The following is a 9,410-nucleotide window of genomic DNA, read 5'->3' as shown; positions in this document are numbered from 1 at the left end:
GGTTTTTTTTAAAATAAAAATAAAAATAGATTCAATTGACTTTACCTGGCCTGACAGGTGTTTTCCAGCGAGGACCAGTAGAGAGACCAAATCCCCAGAGCAGCTGGCATGGTGAAAAGGACCCCCACCCAGCAACAGGAGACAATCAGGGACATGAAGAGACCAAAGTCATGGACAGCTGGGATCTGCAGGGGAGAAGACAGGAAACCATCTCCTGGAGGTCCAAGAATTTAAAAATTAAAAAAAAAGCACTTCTTGGATTTTTTTATTTAAACTCAGAATGGAACCCTTTATGGATTTTGTGGCGTAAAAAAAGAAAAAAAAAGATTGATGGTTTGACAATTAGATAGAACAGAATATAGAAGGAAGAGAGTCATGACATCACTTTAAAATAGTGTTTTCCCAAACTTGATGACTTTAAGATGGGTGGAGTTCAATTCTCAGGCTGGCTGGGGAATTCTGGGAGTCGAAGCCCACCCATCTTAAAGTCGCCAAGGTTGGGAAACATTGCTTTAGAGCAGGGGTCTTCAAACGTGGCCCTTTGATGACTGGTGGACTTCAACTCCCAGAATTGCTCAGCCAGCGAGGAATTCTGGGAGTTGAAGTCCACCAGTCATCAAAGGGCCAAGTTTGAAGACCCCTGCTTTAGAGAAAGAGGTAAATCTAGAATTGTACTTTTAACTACTGTAAAGAAGCTTGGAATCCTTTATAATACAGCAGGCAGTGGAAAGCTGGCTTATGGCCTTGACCCATTGACGGATACAGGTGGGAAAGCTTGGCTGGCTGGGGAATTCTGGGACTTGAAGTCCACCCATCTTAAAGTCACCAGGTTGGGAAATGTCGCTTTAGAGAAACAGGTAAATGTAGAATTGTACTTCTAACTGCTGTAAAGAAGCCTCTAGAACACTTTCCCAAGCTTTCTGGGTTAGTGGCCTGGTGGGAAAGGGAGAGGCTGGGGCCTTTAGCCACGCACACACACATGCAAATGGGGCCAAGAGCGTGTGCGCGCCGCAAATGGGGCTGCTAGCACCTGTGCGACGCTCATGGTGACACTAGCGTGACGGGGAGTGAGGGAGTGCACATAGGTGGGCACACCGGCCAGCCACTCACGCCACGGGCCGTTAGTGGGTTCAGGACCTCTGCTTTAGAATACAGCAGGCAGCGACAGTGGAAAGCTGACTTCTGGCGTGGGTGAGCCATGGACCGACACGGGTGGGAAAGCGTGGTTTACCTGTGAGAATATGTTGGCGGCGTACGCAGCCGCCGTGGTCAAGGAGGTGAAAAAGGTGGCTTTGCCGGCCGTCTGGACGGTGTGGATCATCCTGAGGTTGAGGTCCTTCAGGTGCGTGGCCTGCCGATAGGTGTTGACGAATACGAAGACGTCGTCCACCCCTGGCAGATGGCACAGAGAAGAGGGACAGGGTGAGGAGGCGTCTGGGGGAGGGAGAACGGCTGCTGACCCGGTTCAGTCCTCTTACCAATGCCCACGATCACGAAGGCCGCCACTCCGTTCAGGATGCCCAGGTACTGGATCCCGAAGACAATGTGGTAAAGGAAGAGGGCCACCAGGCAACTGATGCCGATGCTGGCAATGCCGAAAAAGGACAGGAAGACTGGAGGAGAAGAAAAGAGGAAGTCTGATTTCTCCTGCTGGCGTTCAGCCTTTCCATCCCCTGAAACACCCTGTTTGGTGGATCCACAGGCCGTCCTCGCTTTACGACCGCAACTGAGACCCAAGATTTCCATTGCTAAGCGAGGCAGGGGTTAAGTGAATTTGGCCTCGTTTTTACAACCTTCCTTGCTCCAGCTATGAGCAATCAAAGGCAGTCTTTAAGTTAGTAACAGGGAGGTGAGGCAAATCTGGTGCCATGTGTCTGATTAACGAAACACTTAAAAGGACTTTCAGGCATTTTTACTCCTAAAAGCATTTATTAATGTTACAGAGACGTCAGTACAACATGGAGGAAAAACTTAGGACTGGCTTCTCCAATGGCTTCTCCATTGACTTTGCTTCTCCAATGGCTTCTCCAATGGCTTCTCCAATGGCTTCTTTGCTTCTCCAATGGCTTCTCCAATGGCTTCTCCATTGACTTTGCTCGTTGGAAGGTCCCAAGAGGGGGTCACGTGACCCCAGGACTCTGCAACTGTCGTAAATACGAGTCAGTTGCCGAATTGATGCTGCAAGGGTCGTTAAGTGGGGAAAATGGCGATAAGTCGCTTTTTTTCATTGCCGTTATAACTTTGACCGGTCACCAAATGAAATTTTATAAGTGGAGAACTGCCTGCATTTACAGAACTGGCACAGCTGCCTGTCTCCTATCATCGTTTGATTGAGTGACAGCGATCCAACAAAGGGGGGGGGGGAAATAAAAAGAACAGGATCTTTTTTCCAGGCCCCAATCCAAGCCAGGATCCCCCCAATGCTGGGGGTCCACAGCCCCTCTGAGGGCTCAAAGGGTGGGGAGACCCCTCTGGCCTCAGGTGGGAGGGGGTCCCAGGAGCAAAGGAGGGACCGTTCTCCTTACCTGAGCAGGACGCCAGGAGGTAGACCAGTACCGCAATGCAGGAGCTGCTGATGAAGGCGAGCAGCATGTCGTTCTTGAAAATCTTCCTCACTTCGTAATCAAACAGGTCCGTCCCGCCGTAGAGCACCTGGACCTTGCTGCCGAGAAAGCGGGGGAGGTTGAGCCAACACACTTAACCTGGTTAAGCTGAAGTACCGGCAGTCTTCCACTTACAATAGCAATGGCCACTTATGTACCGTGTCACAGGGCTTTACAGCCCTCTCTAAGCGGTTTACAGAGTCAGCATATTTGGCCCCCCCAACAATCTGGGTCCTCATTTTACCGACCTCGGAAGGATGGAAGGCCGAGTCGATCTTGAGCCAGTCAGGATCGAACTCCTAGCAGTGGGCAGAGTTAGCCTGCAATGCTGCATTCTAACCACCGCATCACCATGGCTTCCTTTCTTCCTTCTCCTTATTTCCCTTCCTTCTCATTTTTCCTTCCTTCCTTCCTTCCTTCCTTCCTTCCTTTCTTCCTTCCTTCCTTCCTTCCCAAGCAATAAGACTTATATACCACTTCACTGCTTTACAGCCCTCTCTAAGCAGTTTACAGAGTCAGCATATTTGGCCCCCCTCAATCTGGGTCCTCATTTTATCGACCTCGGAAGGATGGAAGGCCAAGTCGATCTTGAGCCAGTCAGGATCGAACTCCTAGCAGTGGGCAGAGTTAGCCTGCAATGCTGCATTCTAACCATTGCCTATCATGGATGAAAGGAAGGAAGGAAGGAAGGAAGGAAGGAAGGAAGGAAGGAAGGAAGGAAGGAAGGAAGGAAGGAGGAAAAATAGCAATTGCACTGCACTTAGACTTATATACCGCTTCACCGTGCTCCACAGCCCTCTTTGTGTAATAAATTAAGCCCGGGGCGGGATTTGAAACCACGGAAGGCTAAATAAAGAACAACGCGCTAAGCCATAGATCACGGCTCCCAAGCCACCGGAGTTGCGTCGTTCCCAAAAAAGGGAAAATATCGCAGTGCAGGGATCACGTTCCCCTCCTCCATCCGGTGCTCCAGCCCTCGGCTGCCGTTCTCCAGGGAACCCTAAACTCTGATTATTTGAAAGAAGAAAAGTAAAGAAGGATAATCATTCGGTATTTTTAGGAAGCGCAGCCGCCCGTGTCCAAAGCTGCAGGAACTAGCCGGGCTCCTTAGGAGGGGGAAGAGAGGGGGGTCTGAGAAAGTTAATTAAATGAGGGAAGCAATTAAGCCCTCACAGCAGGGGAGATGAGCTGGGGGGGGGTCTTCCTGCTCTGACTCCTGGAGGTCTCTCTCTCTCTTTCATTTCTCTTTCTCTCATTTCTCTCTTTCATTTCTTTCTCTCTCGCATTTCTCTCTTTCATTTTTCTCTTTCATTTCTCTCTCTTTCATTTTTCTCTTTCTCTTTCATTTCTCTCTTTCATTTTTTTTCATTTCTCTTTCATTTTTCTCTTTCATTTCTCTCATTTCTCTCTTTCATTTCTCTCTCTTTCATCTCTTTCTCTCTTTCATTTCTCTTTCATTTTTCTTTCATTTCTCATTTCTTTCATTTTTCTTTCATTTTACTCTTTCATTTCTCTCATTTTTCTTTCATTTCTCTCTCTTTAATCTCTCTTTCATTTCTTTCTCTTTCATTTCTCTCTTTCATTTTTCTCTCTTTCATTTCTCTCTCATTTCTCTCTCTTTCATTTCTTTCATTTCTCTCATTTTTCTTTCATTTTTCTCTTTCATTTCTCTTTCATTTTTTTCTCTTTCATTTCTCTCATTTCCCTCTTTCATTTCACTTTCATTTCTCTCTCATTTTTCTCTCTTTCATTTCTTTCATTTTTTTCTCTTTCATTTCTCATCCTTTATTTCTTTCTCATTTCTCTCTCTTTCATTTTTCTCTCTCTCCTTCTCTCTCTTTTCTCTCCTGCCCTTCCAAGGCCATTTGAGCCAAGAGCCTCAAACGGGAGAGAGAGAGAGAGAGAGAGAGAGAGAGAGAGAGAGAGAGAGAGAGAGAGAGAGAGAGAGAGAGAGAGAGAGAGAGAGAGAGAGAGAGAGAGAGAGAGAGAGAGAGAGAGAGAGAGAGAGAAATCTGAAATGCATCAGACCAGGGATCTCCAACCCCCAGGCTGTAGCCCACTACCGGGACACGGCCTGTTCGGAACCGGGCCCTGTGGGAGAAATAGGCAAAGCTCGTGCGAAAGCTCCATTTGTACGAGTGGAGGGTGTGCGCGCCTGCCCCTTGCACAAACGGAGCTGTTAGACGTGCACCTGTCACTCATACACCCGTGCAGGTCTGCCAAGCTGGAAAGATTAGGGATGGCTGCATCAGACGCTTAACTCTGAATGCTGGTTTAATCCTTGCATTCACGCGACATGACCAAACCCTGGCTGGGTTCACAGCTGGCCCCTGAACCCCCGAGAACTCATCCGAGCCGAATCTTGCGGGGTCCATCCCTGCAGTAAAGCGTGAGCCCCGGTTTTACTTTTCAGCGCAGTGGAAGAGAGCGCCTTCAAGCAGGATCCTTTGGGGTTGCGGCTACAGAAGGCCTTGCGTGCAGAAAGCTTGCTCGGCAAGGCTTCCTGGCCCAGCCGTCGCAACGGTTAAGTTGACTCCCATCTTTATTCTGACCCGCCTGTCCTGTAGCCAACGACCTCAGCTCCCCGTAGCCAGAAGTCCACCTTGATGTTGCCCTGAGAAGCTAACTTTTTTTTTTAATTTTTATTTATTCTTTTTTCGCTATATAACAAAAAATAAAAACAAAAATGAAAAAAAAAATACATTTTTTTCCCTTTAACAGAGCTGTGTTATAAATCTCATATATATTATTTACAATTTATTTACATCAGTAATCATATCTTTTTCTTTCTCCGTTCTAGCCAATGATAACATTTGTTCCATATTTCATCAAATTCTGTGGCCTCCTTGTCTTTTAATTCTAGCGTAAGTTTGTTCATTTCCGCGCATTCTAGAATTTTGTGTATGATCATATCATTTGTAGGTATGTTTTCAACACTGAGCATATACTAGGCGGGCTGCTGTTAAAATGTGTATAATAATGCATTGGAGTTGTTTTTCCATCTTTGAATTTATTATACCCAAAAGAAATAGTTCCGGTTTGAGTTCAATTTGCATCTTACTTATCTCCTGTATCCAGTTCCCTTATCCGTTTGCTTTGGGGCACAGCCATCACATGTGATAAAATGTTCCTTCCTTATTTTTGCATTTCCAACATGCCGGATTCATATTTTTGTATATTTTGGCCAATCTCGCCGGTGCTAAATGCCATCTATAGAACATTTTGTATTGATTTTCCCTATATATGCAGTTGACCATGTCAGTTTGCAATTTCTGTTCCATAATCTTTCCCATTCTTCCGGTTTTATATTTCGTCCCACATTTCGTGCCCACGCTATCATTGGCCCTTTCACTATTTCGCGACGGTTAAGTTGACTCCCATCTTTATTCTGACCCGCCTGTCCTGCAACTATCGACCTCAGCTCCCCGTAGCCACAACTCCACTTTGACGTTGCCCTGAGGGGCTAACTTTCTACAGGAAAAGAGGGCAGAAGGTTCACCCACCTCTGCACAATGGAAGAATATTCAGGCAGGGATGGGGCAGGGCAGAGACCCCCGTGCTCACCTGGTAGACTCCTTGGCCAGCAAGGCCACGTAGGTGACCACGAAGTTTTGAAACTTCCGGCATTGTTCTTCCCAGCGGTCATCCATGGAATAGTAGCTGGGCAAGGGCGCGCCAAAGAGGACTTCGCTACGCAAGAGAGAGCTCTTCTTGTTCTCGGCCGAGAGACCCTCGTCCACGTACCAGTAAAACTCCGGGTGGGTCATCGCCAGCTCGAGAGACCCTGCGGGAAACAGCAGCGTGACAGAATAACAGAAGGGACCTTGGAGGTCTTCTAGTCCAACCCCCTGCTCAGGCAGAAAAGCCAAATTCCATTTCGGACGAAGGGTTGCCCAATCTCTCCTTAAAAGCCCCCAATGTTGGAACGCCACAACTTCTGGAGGCAAGGCGTTCCATTGGCTCCAACTGTCGGGAAATTTCTTCTTAGCAGTCTGGGGAGGAAGCCTCGTCCGAAGGGGACGTCCTCAGTGGTGGGATTCAAATAGGCGAATAACTGGTTCTCTGCATGGATGCCACTTCCGGAAGTCCATCCTGGGCCTGGGCAACCAAAAATTAGCTACCGGTTCTGCCGAACAGGTGCAAAACGGCTGAATCCCACCACTGGATGTCCTCCTTTGCTCGGCCTTGCTAGTCCAGTATCCTCCACGCTACAGTATGATTCCCAGCATGCTCTACAGAGCATGAAAACACTGGGGCTGGAGAGTATCAGAGTGGCTTGCTTTCTTTTTTCCTCCTCCTCCTCCTCCTCCTCCTCCTCCTCCTCCTCCTCCTCCTCCTCCTCCTCCCACTTTCCTTTATTGACACCAGCGCTTTTAGCCACAAAAGGGTCAATTATTTAACAGACGTGGGATAGGCATGAGCTCTGGAGACTCTACTAAAAGAGTCCTGGTGGAGCAGTGGTTAGGATGCAGCATTGCAGGCAGACTCTGCCCACTGTCAGCAGTTCGATCCTGACCGGCTCAAGGGCGACTCAGCCTTCCATCCTTCCGAGGTCAGTAAAATGAGGACCCAGATTGTTGGGGGCAAATATGCTGACTCTGTAAACTGCTTAGAGAGGGCTGTAAAGCACCGTGAAGCGGTATATAAGTCTTATTGCTAAGTAAGTAAGTAAGTAAGTAAGTAAGTAAGTAAGGAAGGAAGGAAGGAAGGAAGGAAGGAAGGAAGGAAGGAAGGAAGGAAGGGAAAAAATGAGAAGGGAAATAAGGAGAAAGAAGCCGTGGTAGTGCAGTGGTTAGAATGCAGCATTGCAGGCAGACTCTGCCCACTGCCAGCAGTTCGATCCTGACTGGCTCAAGGGCGACTCAGCCTTCCATCCTTCCGAGGTCAGTAAAATGAGGACCCAGATTGTGGGGGGCCAAATATGCTGACTCTGTAAACTGCTTAGAGAGGGCTGTAAAGCATCGTGAAGCGGTATATAAGTCTAAGTGCTGATGCTAGTGCTATTTTTTTTATTGATTTACATATTTTAGTTCCGTTACAAAATATGAGCCCTGGTGGCCCGGTACTTAGAATGCAGCATTGCAGGCTAACTCTGCTCACTGCCAAGAGTTCAATCCTGACCGGCTCAAGGTCAACTCAGCCTTCCATCCTTCCGAGGTCGGTAAAATGAGGACCCAGATTGTTGGGGTCGGCCGACTCTGTCAACTGCTTAGAGAGGGCTGTAAAGCACTGTGTATAATTCTAAATACTATTGCTATTGCTATGATTCAGTGGTTAGAATGCAGTACTGCAGGCTAATTCTGCCTGCAGTTTGGCAGTTCGATCCTGACTGGCTCAAGGTCGACTCGGCCTTCCGTCCTTCCGAGCTCGGTAAAACGAGGACCCAGATTGTTGGGGGGCAACAGGCTGACTCTGTAAACCGCTTAGAGAGGGCTGTAAAGCACAATGAACTGGTATGTAACTCTAAGCGCTATTGCTACTCCTTGTCCTAACTCGGACCGATCCCCACCCATCCCACCACCCTCATGGCTCACCTTGGATGTCGGCGAGCTCTTGTCCGAGGCCATCGTAGTATATCTTGCCCCCCCTCTCTGTGGGGAAGAAATAAGTCATGAGGGAGCTGGGAGGGGAGCAGTAGGAGTAGGCGCCCAACGGGAGGTCTTTGAGGACCTCGTGAGGCTTCCAGCAAAACTCCTGGAAGTGAGGATGGTCCATAATTTTACGCTCCACCTCGTGGATCGTCAGCAGCCGCTCGGAGGTGAAGATATTCTTCTCGGCGTCTCCCCGAGCCAGGAAGATGAGTTCAATGCGCCAGTGGGCGTGAGTCTGGGTGTTGGCGCTGACGGCCGCGCTCGGATACTCCCACCGAGGGAGGGGGCTTCGGGCCCGGTGGGAGGTGTGGTTGGCTGGGCCGGCCTGATCCCTCCGGCGTGTATCTCTCCGCCGTCTCGGGGAGAGATTAGGCCCACCCAGCCGCGTGGCATTGCGCTGGAGGTGCTGTAGCTTCTCAAAAATCAGCCTGCGCAAGGTCTCCGAGCTGAAGTCGGCCAGGTCTCGGCGGCTGCGTCCCCACAGGCCGAACTGGGACTTGAGGGCCAGGGTGAGGGCGTCGAAGCGCTGCGAGGACTCGTGGTTGCGGATCTCAAAGGCGTTGTACGAGATGTCGATGTCCAGAGCAGGGTAGTGGAGGAACATGGTGAGGGCCAAGCCGGCGGGAATGGCGCATCCCAAGAAGAGGATGAGGCTGGCGGAATAAGGGTTGGTGAAGACCCAGCCTACCACGGTCCAAAAATCCGAGGACGGGAGCGTCACGAAGGTGGCCCGGGGCCTGGGGTCCCACTGGCATTTCCCGCAGAGGCGGGACCCCCCGGTTTTCATGCCGGGGCCACAAGCCCCCTCCTCGTCTTCATGGGCACAGACATCTTGCAATAAAGCTTCATCCTCCGTGTCCATCCCTGGAGAGAGAAGAGAGGGGGGATCAAGAGATCTGAACAGAACTGGAGACAAGGAACGGGACTGTTGATCCGCTAACAACACAAAGAACCGCTTAAAAAATGGATCGCTCTTTCTGACACCAGCCAGAAAAAAATCTGAAGGGTCCTGGGTTCTCTGAGCTTGGTGGTTTTTTTTGCAGACAGTTCATTACCCAAACTAGGGAGCATCGTCAGTGCAAACCCACTTCCTTCTAGCACTGATGGTGTTACCTAGTTGGGTCATGAAACGTCTGCAAGAAAACCACCCAGCTCAGAGAGCACCAAGGACCCCATAATCCTCCTCCTCCTTCTCCATTCTGCAAACCCCACTCCC

General features: G+C 49.2%; 1 protein-coding gene across 1 annotated transcript; it reads right to left on the bottom strand.

Moving 5' to 3' along the window:
* Window positions 1–45: 45 nt before the first annotated feature.
* LOC107300283 (protein dispatched homolog 3-like) lies at window positions 46–9,056 on the bottom strand (the record flags this gene model as incomplete). The annotated part of the gene is made up of 6 exons (XM_015829620.1): window positions 8,138–9,056; window positions 6,168–6,387; window positions 2,526–2,662; window positions 1,479–1,613; window positions 1,232–1,392; window positions 46–185 (listed from the first exon to the last, which is right to left on the bottom strand). Coding segments are annotated over exons 1-6 (1,712 nt in total), but the record flags the coding sequence as incomplete, so codon positions are not given.
* Between the last annotated feature and the right edge of the window lie 354 nt (window positions 9,057–9,410).

This window comes from Protobothrops mucrosquamatus, unplaced genomic scaffold (assembly GCF_001527695.2).
Source record: "Protobothrops mucrosquamatus isolate PMUCROS unplaced genomic scaffold, P.Mucros_1.0 scaffold6567, whole genome shotgun sequence".
NCBI lineage: Eukaryota > Metazoa > Chordata > Lepidosauria > Squamata > Viperidae > Protobothrops > Protobothrops mucrosquamatus.
Note: the sequence above shows the minus strand (reverse complement) of the source record. Positions and strands in the feature narration are given on the sequence as shown.